Source organism: Ailuropoda melanoleuca, chromosome 6 (genome assembly GCF_002007445.2).
Source record: "Ailuropoda melanoleuca isolate Jingjing chromosome 6, ASM200744v2, whole genome shotgun sequence".
Classification (NCBI taxonomy): Eukaryota; Metazoa; Chordata; class Mammalia; order Carnivora; family Ursidae; genus Ailuropoda; species Ailuropoda melanoleuca.
In genome coordinates, this window is record NC_048223.1 from 56733258 (window position 1) to 56750482 (window position 17225).

At 47.7% G+C, this 17225-nt stretch overlaps 1 protein-coding gene across 1 annotated transcript in view; it reads left to right on the forward strand.

The window, feature by feature from the left end:
* The window catches only part of NID1 (nidogen 1), an 84968-nt gene extending 71217 nt beyond the window's left edge, over positions 1-13751 (forward strand). The window contains exons 15-20 of the mRNA XM_002928264.4: positions 3314-3440; positions 7137-7308; positions 8390-8547; positions 9641-9764; positions 10649-10761; positions 11688-13751. Of these exons, the coding sequence (XP_002928310.2) occupies positions 3314-3440; positions 7137-7308; positions 8390-8547; positions 9641-9764; positions 10649-10761; positions 11688-11809 (816 nt within the window). The 3' untranslated portion in view covers positions 11810-13751. The remainder of the gene's footprint in view (positions 1-3313; positions 3441-7136; positions 7309-8389; positions 8548-9640; positions 9765-10648; positions 10762-11687) is intronic.
* Positions 13752-17225: the final 3474 nt, after the last annotated feature.

Here is a 17225-nt window from a genome sequence, read left to right on the forward strand (position 1 = left end):
CCAGGCTCCCCGAGGTTGGACGCTGGACCCTTCTGAAAAGGCGTTCATTGTCATCTGCAATCCTGACCCCCCTCAGCAAGAAACCAGACCTGAGACTGGGGGCTTCTGGCATGATTCGGTCAGGGTTGCTGGGGCAGAGGGGGACCCTCAGGTCCCCTAAGGAGTGAAGAGGTTTTTCAAAATCTCTTGTCATTAGCCTTGATTGGATTCATGTTCTTCCCCCACATGAAACCCTCTGATGGGTTCTCCCTTCACCCAGAATAAAATCCTATTCTTCCCCAGCCACTTCTCCCACCCCATTCCCTGTCACCGCCCCCCCGCCACCAGCTTCAGCCATCTGGCCTTCTGGCTGGTCCTCAACACACCACAGACATCCACATCTCAGGGCCTTTGCACTTGCTGCCTCGTTGCCTGGAGTCCTCTCCCTCCCAGACACTTGTGCATTCCCTGCCTCACCTCTGTTGGCACATCACCTCTCTGGGAAGCCTGTCCTGGCTGCCCTGTCCACACTGCTCTCATCTCCCTATCCTGCTTTGTCTTCACCGTAGCACTGCTTGATACATTGTATATCAACATATATGTTCTGTATCTGATGTGTGTGTTCCCGCTAAGAACGTAAGCACACAAGACCAGCAACTGTCCCTCTCTTTCACAGAGGTATGTGTTTCACAGTGGTATTCCCAGAGCCAGAGCAGTGCTTGGCACTCAAAAATGATTTGCCGAATGAGTAACTGATCTTCTGTTGCCTCACTGAAACCTAGATTCTTTCTTCGTGTCCTCTGGGGCACGCGCTCTGGTAGCGGGAGTGGGCTGAGCTCCCTGTGACAGTCATTGTCCCCCAAAATGAAGGGTGGAGCCTAAGTGTCAAGTGGGGCTGTGAAAGATTGAGGTGGGATAGGTGGAGGAGAGGGCGCTGGAAACAACAGGGTTAATATTCACTGTGTTCTTTTAATGTATTTGTTTTTTGTGTATTTTTACCATTTTACCCACTTCGCCATGATGGTGCAGCCATCACCACCATCCACTCATCATCCCAACAGAAACTCTGTGCCCATTAAATAATAACTCCATCCTTCCCCAGGGCAACCATGGGTCTACTTTCTGTCTCTATGGATTTGACTCCTCTAGGGTCCCTCATGCTTCGGAATCCTTATGGCTTACTCCGCAGAATGTCCTCAAGATCCATCTGTGTTATAGCAGGTGTCAGAATCTCCTTCCTTCTTAAGCTGACTAATATTTCGTGGTGTAGATTTAGCACATTTTGTTTTGCATTCGTCCTTCGAGGGACCCTTGGGTTGTTTCCACCCATTGGCTATGGTGACTAATGCCGCTGGGAACATGGGCGTGCACATACCTGCTCAAGGCCCTGCTTTCACTCTTTTTGAACATAAACCAGGACTGGAATTTCTGAATCATATGGTAATTCTGCAGATTTTTTTTTATTTTTTTGAGAAACTGCCATACTGTTTTCCTTCGTAGCTGTGACATTTTACATCTCTGCCAGCACAGTATAAAGATTCCAATTTCTCTACCTTCTTGTCAACACTATCTCCTGGTTTTCAGTAGTAGCCATCCCAATATGTGTGAAGTGGTGTCCCATTGTGGTTTTGATTTGTGTTTCTCTAATGAGCGATATTCACATCTTCTCATGCATTTATGGACCATTCGTGTATCTTCTTTGGAAAAATGTCTACTCATAGCCTTTGCCCATTTTGTAATTGGCTTGTTTGTTGTTACTGAGTTGTAGGAGTTCTTATATAGTCACTTTGCATTTCCATAGATATTTTAGAGTAAGCTTGTTTCCACCAAAGGGGGAAAAAGCCTGCTGGGATTTTGCTATAGATGTCATTGAATCTTTAACTCTATTTAGGAAAAATTGAGAGCTTAGCAATATTAAATCTTACGGTATATTAGACTAACTTGTCTCTTCATTTACTTATGTTTTATAGTATGCAGCATAGAATCTTGCACATTTAGAAATATTTGTTCTTAAATACTTTGTTTTTGGTGCTGTTATAAACATTACTGTTTTAAAATTTTTATTTTTTGCTACTAGGTAGAAATATCTTTTTATATTGACCTTGGCCCCTGCAGCTTTGGACTGGATTCAGTTGGTAGTTACAATAGTTTTATAGATTCCCCAGGATTTTCTACATAAACAAACATTGTCTTAGAGTGGTTTTACCTCTTTCTTTCCAATATTTCTATCTTTTTTTATAAAGATCTTATTTATTTATTTGAGAGAGAAAATGTGCACACATGAATGAGAGAGAGAGAGCGAGTGCACGCACACACGAGCAGGGGGCGGAGCGGAGGGAGAAGCAGGCTTACTGCTGAGCAGGGAACCTGACAGGGGACTCAGTCCCAGGACCTGGAGATCATGACCTGAGCCGAAGGCAGACGCTTAACCAACTGAGCCACCCAGGCGCCCTATTTGTGACTTTTTTAAAAATGATCTTTAGGTAGGTAAAGATTTCTTAGATGATATATAAAAAGCATTAGTCATAAGAAAAACAACAATAAATTGAACTTAATAAATATTTTAAATTTTTACTTTTGAAAAACACCATTAAGAAAATGAAAACAAGGGGTGCCTGGGTGGCACAGCGGTTGAGCGTCTGCCTTCGGCTCAGGGCGTGATCCCAGCGTCATGGGATCAAGCCCCACATCAGGCTCCTCCGCTATGAACCTGCTTCTTCCTCTCCCACTCCCCCTGCTTCTGTTCCCTCTCTCGCTGGCTGTCTCTATCTCTGTCAAATAAATAAATAAAATCTTAAAAAAAAAAAAAAGAAAACGAGAACAAAAACAAACAAACAAAAAAAAGAAAGTGAGAAAACAAACTACATAATGAGTGGAAATCTATATACACATGCACACACACACACTTATATATGTATATGACAAAAGATTTTTTATCTTAACTACATAAAGAACTCCTACAACTCAGTAATAAGCATTTTAAAGTAGACAAAAGACTTGAAGACACTTCATTTAAAAAGGTGTCCGTGGGCGCCTGGGTGGCTCAGTCGGTTCAGTGTCTGCCTTCAGCTCAGGTCATGATCCCAGGGTCCTGGAATCGAGTCCCACATCAGGCTCCCTGCAGTGGAGAGCCTGCTTCTCCCTCTCCTGCCCCTCCTGCTTGTGCTTGCTCTCTCCCTCCCTGTCTCTCTCACGCCTCTCTCCATCAGATAAATAAATAAAATCTTTTAAAAAAAGGGTGTCCAGATGCCTGTATGCACATGAAAGATTCCTACCATTGTTGGTCACTTGGATGCTAGTGAGTGGGACACTCTTATGCTGTCTGTACTTCCAGGATAAAGTCATCATTGGACTGGCCTTCGACTGTGTGGACAAGATGGTTTACTGGACCGACATCAGTGAACCTTCCATTGGGAGAGCCAGTCTGCATGGTGGAGAGCCAACCACCATCATTCGACAAGGTAGGCGAGCAAATACCACTCTTCTTTCTTGGTTTGGCTTCTGGCACTCCAAGTGGCTCTTGGGGGAGAGCAGAGGGGTGGAGTGTATGGTTGCATACGGGATATAGTGATTTGAGTGGGACAGGGCTCTTGGCCTCAACACCACCCTTTCCAGCCTTCTCTGAAAAGTCCTCCAAGGACTCATCATTAAATCATGAACATCTTAGCTGGACATTGTTGCTAGCCTAAGAAGAATAAAATTAAAACAAGTTAAGTGCCCATGCCTTTCTCTAAAAGCTTATCTAGGAAGTTTTAATGAGCAGTAAGGGCCAAACTCAGTGGTCCACTTTGGATATACATTTCTCTTCTGTCTGTTGAGCCTAAAATTGATTCTTAGAATGTCTGCCCTACTGTGTGCTCCATTAGGCGGGTGCATCATAAAGTGGGGAGGATTACAAGCATATTGGCAAATACTATCCCTGATAGTTGTCTATTCCCAAGACAGTTTTCAAGTCAAAAGTTGTCACTTTAAGCTGTGACATCATGGTGGGTGGGGGGCGTCCTTTTCTACATTATCCCCACTGGCTCTTGCTCAAGCTGCTTGTGACAGAGTACAGCAAAGCAGCCTGAACTTTCACAGACGTTCCTCAGTTGTTAGTTGGCATTACCGATCATGAAGTGCATGACACTTTGGCACAGCCTCCCTTCAACATTTAACCTCGATTCCTTAATTCATAGAAGTCGATTTAAGTCAAGGACTCTGTGCGTTATGTGATGCCTACATTCAGCAAGTCGTGACTATTTTATACGGGTATGTTTTACCAAGATTAAAGCCCCAAGGGCCTGTATAAATTCCCCTTTACTGAAAAGGTCAAATGTTACATGTCGCTAAGTCAGTAACTCATCAGCTGACTTGCAGATATTTTTGATCAAAAGACATTGTTGTGCCAATGACAGGTCTTGTATAAAATCATCTTGCTTCCTCTGCAAAACTCTCAAATCAAAGCTACGCCTTCAAAATGTATGAGCTTCATTTGGTATTTCTTTCAACTGGGGCTGAATATCGCTTTTCCAATTTCCACTTTAATGTTTCCATAACAATTGATATTCTGGAAGGGTCCCTGTGCCTGTGGAACAGCCTGTGCAGAAGGTTTTTTTTTTCTTCTTCTTCCTTGTCTCCTTCACAAAAGGTGATGCAGCAGGGAGCAGGAATCAAGCTGAGGTTGGGTTAAGTATGTTTAGCTTTGGGCATAGACCCCGCATCCTTTTCTAGAAGCCAAGGTGCTACTTAAATAATGTCTGCCAGTTTGCATGGTTTGACTTAATGAACAGAATTTTGAAAATGCCTTTTTGCATCTCTCTCTCTGTTAAAAATGTTGCTGTTATCTACGGTCTGACTTCCAAACCCAGTGGAACAGGGGAGTAGGTCACCACTGCTATTTCCTGTTGCTTCTGGAACTGAGAATCATCCAAGAAGGCTTTCTGCTCAGTCAGAAACATTCCAGGCACAAGTCCACTTTGAAAACACAGAATGAAACTAGAATGTGATCTTTGTAGAGGGAAGATCACCAGGGGTAAATTTTCTTCTATTTAAAATGAGAGAAAGAATCTTCCATTTCAGTCTTCATCATGGTGCAGGTTGGTGCTTCCCTAGTGAGTGAAGGGGGGGTGGGGAGCTCTTCTTTATTTCATGTGGTCCAAATGCTAAGCATCTCTCTCTTTCCTTGAGTGAAACTCCTAACCAAATAGCTTTAATAAATATCATAATCTGTTTCCTCTTGACATAAGCAGTGTGGAAAATACCGCCTTGCTGTCTTCCCTTCTTGCCCTGACTGCACAGTAAAGGGTGAGGTTTTCCAGAACTTTCTTTTGTGTGATAGTTCAAAAAGAAAGTATTTTCCTGGTTGGAAAAGGAGGTTTGATTGCTCTTGTGTTCAAAGTCGGGACCAGAGCTGTTTAGAAGGAGACACAATGACACAGAGTTTCTGGATGCCCCTGGGTGACTTTTGAAATAGTGCCATTGAACAGCCTTTCCCCCGACTTTTCTGTCTGTGTGTCTGAGTGGCTCATGTCACTGGCAGAGGTTGTGCTCATACCAGATATACCCCGGAATGGTTTATTCTGGTTTTGTCTGAAAGACAGAAGAGGTCTTCGGAGGTCAGGCTCCCTGCCCCTTCTCCCCTAGGGATGTGGGAAATATTTTAATACTTCACAAATCTCTACTTCTGGTTTGAATAATAAAAACCTTATTCAAGGGCTGTTTTTCATTCTTAATAAACTTCCTCTGGCAGGGGTCCTTTCCGGGGGGCGGGGCTTTGGTGTGTCCAGCATCCACAGTCAAGGTCATATTAGGAGTCTAGTGAAGGCTGATACGAGAGAGCAGAGGCTCTAAACCGCTTACACACTGATGAAAAAACACAGTGTGGGGATGATTTCCTCAAACCTGGGATCCCTTGGGTAGGGTAGCTTCATCCTTGGCCTTTTCCCTTCCTGGCTTCCAGCCATACTAAGTGACCTTTAGCTCTGGAATCAGTAAGATTAGGAAAGAATCCTAAGTGACCGATAAAACCCTGGTGGGGATCTAATGTTTAATTTGCTTTTATTTGTAGTCAGGGAATCATTGCAGTCTTGAACTTGTGGTTAGGTCAGGTGGGCACTGAAGGCTCATGTTGCAGTCGGCTTACCCTGTGGCAACCCCTGGCTTGAATACCAGTCACTTACAACCTACTAAGGACTCTGGGAGTGTTACTTGTGATCACTGACACCCCTTCTTTGCACTTCTAATACTTGTATAAAATAATAACAGCAGGGGCGCCTGGGTGGCACAGAGGTTAAGTGTCTGCCTTCAGCTCAGGGCGTGATCCCGGCGTTCTGGGATCGAGCCCCGCATCAGGCTCTTCTGCTGGGAGCCTGCTTCTTCCTCTCCCACTTCCCCTGCTTGTGTTCCCTCTCTCGCTGGCTGTCTCTATCTTTGTCGAATAAATAAATAAAATCTTTTAAAAAAAAAGTAATAACAGCACTGATTTCTTGGCACTACTTCTCTGCGATGACCCTTTTCCCCCAATAACTAATGAATAAGGCAAATCCATTCATTCCATTCCCATCTTAGGATCTTCCTATGCCTCCCCTTTGCTCATGGGCTAAGCTGTAAGCTCCTTAACATGGGTGTCCTAACTCCATTGCTGGCCGCTCTCCCATCCTCACAAACTCCAGCCATCCAAAATTATACAGAGTTCACTTCAAGCCATGTCTTCTCTTACTTTATAGTTACGTGCTGGTCCCACTACCTGGCATCCCTCATCCAGGGTCTTTGCCTGACAAACTCCTACTGGTCCTTTGGGAGCTAGCTTCACGAGATGTCACCTCTCCTAGAAATCCTTCTTGGGTCTCCGCAGGCCCAGTCCAATGTCCGCCTCCATGTTCCCATAAAACCAGAACTCAGTCGGAATTGTGATTGCTTGCAAGCTCCTGGAAGCTGGGACCACAGCTTACATGTGATTATGGGCTTGGTTCCCAATATGGTACACAGGGTAGATGTCCGCCAAGTGAATGAGTGACGTTTTTTAATTCATCACTTTGAGTGTTGGTTAACTTATAAGCAACAAGCCTTCCACATTCCCATTTGTTTCCCCAAAGTGCAAGGGTTGAACACCATGTGAAATAACACAGAGGAATCAGAAAAACCTAAACCCAGAAGTGTCCTGTGTTTGGTTCTAGATCTTGGAAGTCCAGAAGGCATTGCCCTTGACCATCTTGGCCGCAACATTTTCTGGACTGATTCTCACTTGGATCGAATAGAAGTTGCAAAGCTGGATGGCACCCAGCGCCGGGTGCTGTTTGAGACTGACTTGGTGAATCCCAGAGGCATCGTAACGGACTCCGTGAGAGGGTAACTTCGTGTAAATCTGGGTGTGCGTCTGTTCCGTGTGCAGCTGCTCTTTTGTATATTCTCAAGCACTAGGCTCTAACTCCGGCATTGCTCTCCTGAAATGAATGTGTCACAGGATGAACAGGTCTCGGGGGGTGGCTTAGAGACATGCACCGTGGAATGCCAGAACATTTATCCCAATTCCCCGTGACCATGGACTTGATCCCATGTTCCACTTTTTTTTAATAATAATTTTTTATTATGTTATGTTAGTCACCATACAGTATATCCTTAGTTTTTGATGTAGTGTTCCATGATTCGTTATTTGCGTATAACACCAGCAGTATGTGCCCTCCTTAATACCCATCACCGGCCTATCCCAGTCCCCCACCCCCCTCCCACGTTCCACTTTTAAATCTTTTAGGAATGGACTCTGTAAGTCGACAACTCAGAAACTGGTTATTTCCATTTGAGTTGAATGTGGATCAACACCTGTGTTGTATCATATCAACCCCTGAAGGGTATCCGAGGAGCACAAGTACCCCCGGGGCTCAGGCCAACACACCATGGACACTTGGAAGACCCCTTCCTGGGTTTTGTCATCACATCAGTGCTTTCTCTCTTTTTCCCTATAACAAGCTCTGAATCTTACGCACCAGGCCCTCAGCACCTTCACACTTTGATCCCTTCCCTGTGAGGTCACATCCCTAATTTTGTGGCCCTGTGGCCACCTCCCTGATGGCAGATGCACTGCACCCCTGTGTAGGGACAGCAGACAGAAATTCCCACGTGTTTGTCTCGTTGCGGTGTTCTGTTTTGTGCTGTCTTTTTGAACCGCTTTAGCGAGATAGAAGATGTCAGTTATGTTTAAGGGAAGTGAATTCACAGTAACAGGGTAATCAAATTGAAACAAAGAACCAAATCTAAGTCTCTTTGCAAAGGAGAACATGTCTTATCGCCTCCAGACCCATTTAAATGCCGTTCTGTGTTTGAACACCTGCTAATGTCTTCATCATGGGTTTTTTGAAAGTTGTTTTCATAAACTTCTTCTCATCCACCTTTGTTATTACTCTTTCTCTTTCCCTTCCTTTTCCTCCTCCAGGAACCTTTATTGGACCGACTGGAACAGAGATAGCCCCAAAATTGAAACTTCCTACATGGATGGCACAAACCGGAGGGTTCTCGTGCAGGACGACCTGGGCTTGCCCAACGGGCTGACATTTGATGCCTACTCGTCTCAGCTCTGCTGGGTGGATGCAGGTGACGGAAAGCCCCAGGCCTGACTCCTGGGGTTGGAGCAGTGCTTTTTTTTTCTTTAAACATTTATTCTTACCCACTATGCGCTAGTCTCTGGGGAAGAGGGTGAGAGATAGCTTTTTTACTTTCCCGCACAAAAAGAGCTGCCCATCTTTGCTCTGAAACATATTGTTTCTCCAGGTTTAACCCTCACTGTCCAGGGTGAGTTCTTGATCTGCTCAGTCAGGGGTCAGCAGCCCGTAGCCCACGGGCCACATCCAGCCAGCCACCTGCTTTGGTACCACCTAGGTCTTATAAATGGTTTTTACATTTTTAAATGTTACATTTTAAGAGGTTACATAAATGCCTCCAGGATGTCCTCAATTTTGCCTCTTGGCCCACAAAAGCTAAATTAATTACCATCTGGCCCTTGGAGAAAAAGTGTGCTGACCCCTAGAGCCTGTCCTCATCCTAGTATTATCTATTATGCAATTCATGACTTAAATTCCTCTAGCTTGCGTCGGTCCCCAAGGGCTCAGGCAGGACTTGGAGCCAAGGAAGAGAAAGGCGTACAGTCCTGCTCTGAGCCTCTGCCCTGGGGTGTCCCTCCAGTGAGGGGTGTGGGCGGGATGCTCCATCGGGGAGCACGGTCAGTCATCTGTCAAGTGTCTGTGGAGCACCTGCCCTGTCCCCAATACTGTCAGCTGCCATGGGGGGTGTAGGGAGTGCATCTTGCTTCTGGGGTAAGGGCTCTGAATGCAGGGAGGGAGGGAGGGCCTGGGAGGCTTCAGGGGGTAGGGACTTGAGCCAGAGCTGGAGGACGTCGTCATTCCGACTAAGTCCCCAGCTGCTCCGGGAATGGGTGGAGCAAGGAACGGCTCCTCTGCTCTGGTCCACATTGGAACCAGGTGTGGGTGCCCCAGCGGAGGTGGGGGTTGACCAGCGAGGGGGCAAGGCAGAGAGAAAGCTTTCCACCGTTGAAGAGCAGGTCACATGTGTCCTCCAGGATCTGTCATTGTCGCGCTGACTTCTCTCACCCTTGCCCTCGTTACTCGTCTTGACACAAAGGGGCCGTTTCTTGTGTGCACAATGAATGCCTTGTTTTCGCTCCGCACAGGCACCAATCGGGTGGAGTGTCTGAAGCCCGGGCAGTCCGGCAGACGCAAGGTTCTCGAAGGGCTCCAGTATCCTTTCGCTGTCACCAGCTACGGGAAGCATCTGTATTACACAGACTGGAAGACGTACGTCAGCAGGGCCCGGGGAGCCTGCCCTGCCACCCTGTCTCTGGGAGGCTAAGCCCTCCCCGCGTGGCCCTTTGGCTTGACCTTCCGGTGTCCAGAGATGCCCGCCCTCTGCCTCACCCTTCTGGTTGTCAGGAGAGGAGGGTCAAGAAGAGTGAGGGCCGAGGATGCCTGGGCAGCAGGAGCTGCCGTTTATCACCGGGATGCTCCTGGACGGGCACCTACTTGGACTTCTGGGGCGTGTCTGTTCTCTCCTCAGGAGCTGGCCCAGGGTCCCTTGGTGGGTGGGCTCCAGGCCCATGCCGTGCCCCTACTTCATTACACTTTTTTTTCTAAAGATTTTATTTATTTATTTGACAGAGAGAGACAGCCAACGAGAGAGGGAACACAAGCAGGGGGAACGGGAGAGGAAGAAGCAGGTTCCTAGCGGAGGAGCCTGATGCGAGGCTCGATCCCAGAACGCCGGGATCACGCCCTGAGCCAAAGGCAGACGCTTAATGACTGTGCCACCCAGGCGCCCCTTCATTACACTTCTTAAGCTGCAGTGTTCCCACAGCCCCTTCTTGACCGCCCCTGCCTACACAAAGGACGGGTCAGACCAAGCAGGCGGCTGTGGTGGGGGGCATCTGGACAGAAAGTCGCTTTCTCAGCTTGGAATTTAGAGCTGAGGGGAGAGATAAGCTAATCTTCGTTCTTTTTGAAGAAGCCAGAGAAACGCAGGCTTGTCCCTCCACAGGAGGAGGGAGGGATGGCTAAGAAGGCAGGCCAGTGTGTCTCTACGTGGCCTCCAGTTTGTCCCCAAAACCGCAGAAGAGGCCGCCCTGTAGACAGAAGGTTGGGGCCATCAGATGGGTCTTTACCCTCTGCCGTTTGGTGTTCTGTAGGAATTCCGTGGTTGCTGTAGATCTTGCCATTTCCAAAGAGACGGACACCTTCCACCCCCACAAGCAGACCCGGCTATATGGCATCACCACGGCCCTGTCTCAGTGTCCCCAAGGTAACTCGCCTGTGCTCTTACTGTTCTGGGGCTTGGGGTGCCCTGAGGCTCCAAGCCCACATCCTGGCTGCTACCTGTCTGGCCTCTCGTAGCCCTGATCACGTGGTAGGTGAGACACAGTCCCTTCCATCACGGGTCTTCATTAGTTAGAGGGTGAGTCACATGGAAAACATCAGGGGATGAGGTGGAGATGGTGGACAGGGTGAGGGAAAGCACTGAAGCTTGGGTTGGCTCTAGAAGGATGTGGTCTTCAGGTTCCAAATAGGAACATCCGTGTTACGATCTCTGCTGCTTTAAAAGTCCATCCATGTGGCCTCACAGCCACAATAGTAATTGCCGCTCCTAATAATCACGAACGGGGATGTGGTGCTTACCGGGAGCTGGGTACCTCACCTGCATCTACCCAGCGTTCTCTGCTGTGTGCTCATTGGGTCACTAATCCTCATAGCAACCCCACGAGGCGGGTACTATGCTTGTGCCCATTTTATAAATAAGGAAATCTGAAGCCATTGGCCCAGAGTCACACAGCTCCCAGTGGCACGGCTGGGGGTGAGCTAGGCAGCCCGGCTCGAGAATCTGCTCTCTCCCAACTTACCCTCCTTGGCTTCCCAACTCACCCCAGTCCAGTGTGAAGCCGAGGGACAAGCTAGACAGAGAGCCCTTTGTGCTTGAAAAGCCCAGCTCTGTGTCCTAATCAGAGCTGGAAAATCCTCCCTGAGTCCTGTTCAGTAGCTTTGATGGTAAATCTGCACAGTCCCCAACTCAGGAATTGGGAAACGATGTTTTTGCCCACCTGGCAAATCCTTAGTGATGAGGATTCCCTATACCTTGAGCACCCACGTGCTTGGTCCCCTGGAAACCAAAAAGGGGGCTCATCTGGAGGCTACTCTCTTGGGGGCGGTTGAACTGATTTCTGCCTTTTTCAGGTCACAACTATTGCTCAGTGAACAATGGTGGCTGCACCCACCTCTGCTTGGCCACCCCCGGAAGCAGGACCTGCCGTTGCCCTGACAACACGCTGGGAGTTGACTGTATAGAGCGGAAATGAAGACAGGAGTGCTTCATTCCCTCTGCAAGTATTCAGCAGCACCCTACTTGAAAGGGTCCAGACTGAAAACTATCTGACCTGGTGGCTACCATGCCCAGGTCCTACCCAGCCTGAGCCCCAACGGTGTTCCCCTCACTGTTCCCCAAAACATATGCCCTGGGTTTCCGGAATGGGAAAGCCTCTTCCCCTACACCCAGACAGAACCCCCCTACCCCCGAGGGAGGATTGTATGCACATCTCAGTGCTCTGGAACCTTTCCCCAACTTAGCACCCCAGTGGTGAGCAGAGCCTCCCCAGGCCTGAGCTGCCCCCTCCCCCTGTGGCCTTATGAGCTCAGCCTCACTCTGATGCACCTCCATCCTGTTTTCTCCCTGACACACCAGCCAGGGCCACCTAGGCAAGGCTGTGAATGAAGGAGGGAGTTAACTCTCCCCCTCTTTTCTCTTGGTGCTTTGATTTCCCTCCTCATCTTCGTAGCTGTTCCCCCCTGAGTTCTGTACCACCTGCCTCCTGCCCAAGGCCCCCATCACAGTGAGCAAGCCTTGCCCTTCGTTGAAAACCCACTCTGTCTTAGGGCTGTGTGGATACTTGTGGGCGATAAGGAGCAGCCCCTCCCAGATAAGTTACTGGCATTTCAGCAGTAGCCTCTAGTAGGTAAAGCCTTCAATCAAAAGGGTGTCCAGTGGTAGGAATTCAAGGTGTAGAGTCAGGTGTTTGAGAATGAAGATTTTTCAGAAGTGCCTTAAGTTACACCAGTGGTGACCAAAGTATTCCTCTTTGCACAAAGCACCTGGATCCACAGCATCTGGTCTCTTGAGTGGCCTGGCTTCACGGCTGGCAGTGATGTCCCACCTCCCTCACGTCAGGCATAGCTGGGGGCTGGTACCAGCGATGACCCCCCTACAGTCCCTCACCTCCCTCCCCCACTGGTGAGAGCCGACCTACAGTCAACATGAGCTCACTTCTTTGTTTCTCCCTCTGCTCATGGCCCTTGCTGGCTGTCTTCTCATCAAAGAGGGCCAGATTGAGTATTTATACTGCTGACCCAGACCCTTGATTGCTCATTGGTGTAATTAAAGGGACCATTGCCACCTGTCATGTTTCTGTGTTTAGAAACATCTCCAGGCCAGACAAATAGTTACCCAGTGTTACCTTTTATCAGCTGCTTCCCAGAGTTGCAAAACAATAAGAATTTTGGATTGAAAGGTGAGCATAAGGAATTGGAGTCAGGAAAGGTTAGGGTAAGGGAGTAGAGAAGGCTCAGCGGAAAGTGTCACAAAGAGATTGGTCAAGAGGAAAGGGTAGAGAAGGGTATTTAGCAATAGCAATGAGAAAAGCTCTTTAATAATCCCAAAGAGAAAATGGTGCCTTTTGCCAAAGAACACTTACATTTGAGGACATGGAAGAATTTGCTTGTTTTTCTCCTTGGGGAAGAGGTCCTCCCTCTTACCTGCCAACCTCAGTGAGCTCATTTCTCCCTCTCCCCCCTCCCCCACCCCCTCTCCCCTTCCGTACCTTGTCCCCAAGTTACCCTCATCTGCTTCAGCATCCCAGTGGCACCTGGATCAGGAGAGAGCCTTTCCCTGAATAATTGGACTGTTTTGAGAGCCAGATATACTCCCCAAAATCACACGATTTGGGGAACACATGGGTCTTTTATCGAGCCCAGCCCCCTGAATTAGTTTCACTTTTTTTTATATTTATCATTCCATATCAAGCCCTCTATATCAAATGTTTGTCATGATTTTGTATAGTTTTTATAGCTGTTTTCATTTTACTAGGTTCATTCTAAAAGTTTTAAATGGTCAATTCTTAAACTGTGGAACCCACTGAAGGTGCTTATTAACTGTTCCCCAGATTTATACAAGTATTGGATAATTCCTTGAGTTTACAGCTGTACAACTCTCAGTGCAGAAAATTAAACAGTTTTTTTGTTAAAAAAGTCTTTATCTTGTTTGAATGAAGAAATTTCCTGTTGGGGGCTGATTTGCCATGAGATGATATCCATTTAATAATCCGAGTATAAAATTACCGTATCTAGCAATTCCACTTTGAAGTATACACCCAAAGGAATTGAAAGCAGGGGCTCAAACAGATACTTGTCCACCAGTGTTCATAGCAGCATTTTCTCAGGAACCAAAGGTAGAAACAGCCCAAATGCCCGACAGAGGAAAGGATGAATAAGCTGTGTTGTAGGACTACAGCAGAACGTTCGTCCAGCCATAAAAAAGTTCCAGCATGTTACAACCTGGACGAAACTTGAAGTCATTATGCTAAGTGAAATAAGCCAGACACAAAGGAACAAATAATATATGATTCCACATACATGAGGTCCCTCAATTAGGCAAATTCACAGAGACTGAAGGTAGACTAGATGTCACCAGGGCTGGGGGCAAGGGGAACGGAGAGTTCTCACTTAATGGTTTCAGAGTTTTTATTTAGGGCCATGGAAGAGTTTGGGATGTAAATAGTAGTGATGGTTGCACATCGTGAGTGTACTCAATGCCACTGAATTGCACGCTCAAAAATGGTTAAAATGGCAAACTTTATGTTATATATATAGTCTAACACAACTTTTAAAAATTAAGAATGTAATATACCAAAAACTGTTAAATGTGCACTTTAAGTGAATTGTATGGCATATGAGTTATAGCTCAAAATAGTTTATTTTTTTAAAAAATCACTGTAATTAAAAAAAGAAAAAAAGTTTGTGATGGAAGATTGGCAAAATGCTGATCACTGTAGTAGTTGGCTACATCCTAAAGATTCCAAGATTCTAGTCTAAGTATTCCTGTGGAAGGACTTTGCAGATTGAATTAAAGTTATTAGCTACCTTAAAACAGGGAGATTCTTTATCCTGCACAATGCAGGTGGGCTCTGACAGCCAGAAGAGGAAGGCAGAAGAATCAACTAAGGCAAAAACATAAAGCAGGCAAGACGAGGCTGAAGGGTAAGAAGGTCTCAATGGTCACCGGTGTCTTCAAAATGGAGAAAGGCTGTTATGAGCCAAGGAGCAAGGTCGCCTCTACAAGCTCAGAACAATTCCTGGCCAACAATCAGCAAACCGGGACCTCAGTCCTACAAACACAAGGAACCAGGTCCTGCTCCAACCTGAACGGGCCTGGGAGCGAGTTCTTCCCCAGAGCCTCCAGTAAGGGGCGCAGCCCTGCAGACCCCTTGATCACAGCCCTGTGAGACCCTCAGCAGAGGACACACCTATGCTGGGCTTCTGACCTCAACTGGGAGAGTTTCCATGGTGGTGTTTTGAGTTAAAAAATGTGTGGTAACTTGTTACAGCAGCGATAGAAACCTAATACACTTGTTGGTATTGGTGTTGGCATATGGGATTATGCCAGATACTTTCCATTCGTCCATCTACTCTCCCCATCCTGATCCGAACCCCAAGAGGCCAAGCCACGCGGATGACATCTATGGGTCACTTGCCCCCTGGCTTCCTAGCAGGCAAAGGAGGGAAAGAAGAGAGTGTGACTAGATCTTTACACTCCCTCCCTGCTGAGTTGCTACCAGGGCTGGCTGTATCTCTTGACCAGACGTCACTGTCCCTCTCCAGGGGTCCCCCCCCACCCTGCCAGGGTCCCCAGAACCACTTCTTCCCCCAGTCTGTCCGGGCATCAGGGAGGTAACAACCCCCTGGTCCTATCTGCTCAGACTGGTTCACCACACCCCAGCCATAACTTTAACCTTACTCAAATTATCCTAATATGAGCACGTCTATCTTGTTGAGACCCTAACTGATACAGGAGTTCCTAACTGTGGTCTCTACTTTTGCGTATGTTTGTAGTTTTGTTAAAAAAAAAGAAAGTAAAAAGCTATCTCATAATCATCTCATGAATACTTGTATCCAGTTAGGATACGTGTTACAGCATAACTAGTAGGGGTATGAATTATACAGATGTACACAAAATGTACCAAAAAAGTCCTATTTACTCCATAGCTCATTTTGATTTTCAGACTCGGAGCCCTGCATTGGCAGACAACTCATTCTAGGGGAATTCTAGTTCAATGCGGTAATTTCTTAGTCACTCTGGGTTCAAACTCAGTCATATTCAGGAGTCTTGCTGCTCCCTCCTTCCTCTGGGTTCTCCCACAGGCCTCAATCCAAACCCTCTGCAGCTTGCAGACCTGCTGCTTAGGACGCCCCCAGCCCAGCATCCCCCGCCCGGTCTCAGGCTGGCCAGTGGTGGTGCCTGAGCTTGGCGGCTCGGTTTCTCAGGGTCTCCCTCTGTGTGTCTTAGAGTGGTTGGTTCTGTGGTCCTCACGGGTCACTCTGCAGCCTCCTCACCCCACCCTCTGGCCTACTGGGCCTGCAGTGGCTCCCTCAGCCCTCCCTCAGCGCTTGTGCAGATGGGGTAAGATGCAGCTGGCCCTCTGTGCCGCGAGGGGGACAGGGCAGTCAGTGGGCCGCCACCTTCTTCCTTCTACCCCACCTCTCCCACTCTGCTCTGAGCCCTCCTGGGGGCTCCTCTGTCCATAGGCATGGCCTTGCACTTCTTTTCCAGCTCATACCCTTGCTCAGTACCACCCCAAGAACATCCCTTCTGGGAACGTATGGATGGGGCCTGTCTCTGAGGCAGGGGTCCATGGGTGGGATGGAGAGCGAAAGGACACCCCAGAGGATGATGCCTCAAATGATCAATTTACCTAACACACACACACACACACACACACACACACACACACACAATTTCAGACTCCAAAAAAGAAAGACTAACGGATCACAGGGAGGAAAATTACAGCATAGGGAATATAGTCAATAGTACTGTGATAACTCTGTTGACACGTGGTGACAGGTGGCAGCTACACTTATCGTGGTGAGCATTTCGTGATGTAGATGATTGTTGAGTCATTACGTTGTACACCTAAAAAAGAAAATCAATAATAAGGGCATAAACCCACCATGCACTGAGTCTTCTGACTCAAAAAACATAAATAGTAACATTTAGAACGACGCTGAAAGAAGCAAGAAGTCGAGTCTCATATTTCCCCCTCCTACCAATGAGCGGGTCTGTGTGCAGCGCGGAGACATTCAGTGCCGTGAAGGAACGGGTAACGGCCGGTGGATGTTCCGGAAGAACAGAAGAGCAGAAAGTTCGAGACTGTGGAGTCGGGCTTCGATATAGACCTTCGGACCTCAGCTCAGGAGCTGGGCTCCCTGGGGGCCAGGCACTGTGCGGGGAAGGGGCTGGAGCGAGCGCCTAGACCTTCCCTGCCTCTGGCATCTCCAGCCCGGAGAAGGGATGGTGTCGTACGTCGGTGCCCAGTTGTCCACCAGTTGCTGGTCATGTGGGTCTGTGTTCCCCGTGCTGGTGTCCATCCGCGCACTGTGGCCCCGGCTGCCAACTCCCTTATCAGGGGCTTCCAAGGAGAGGGGTAGCGTGGGGCAGACCACCCTCCC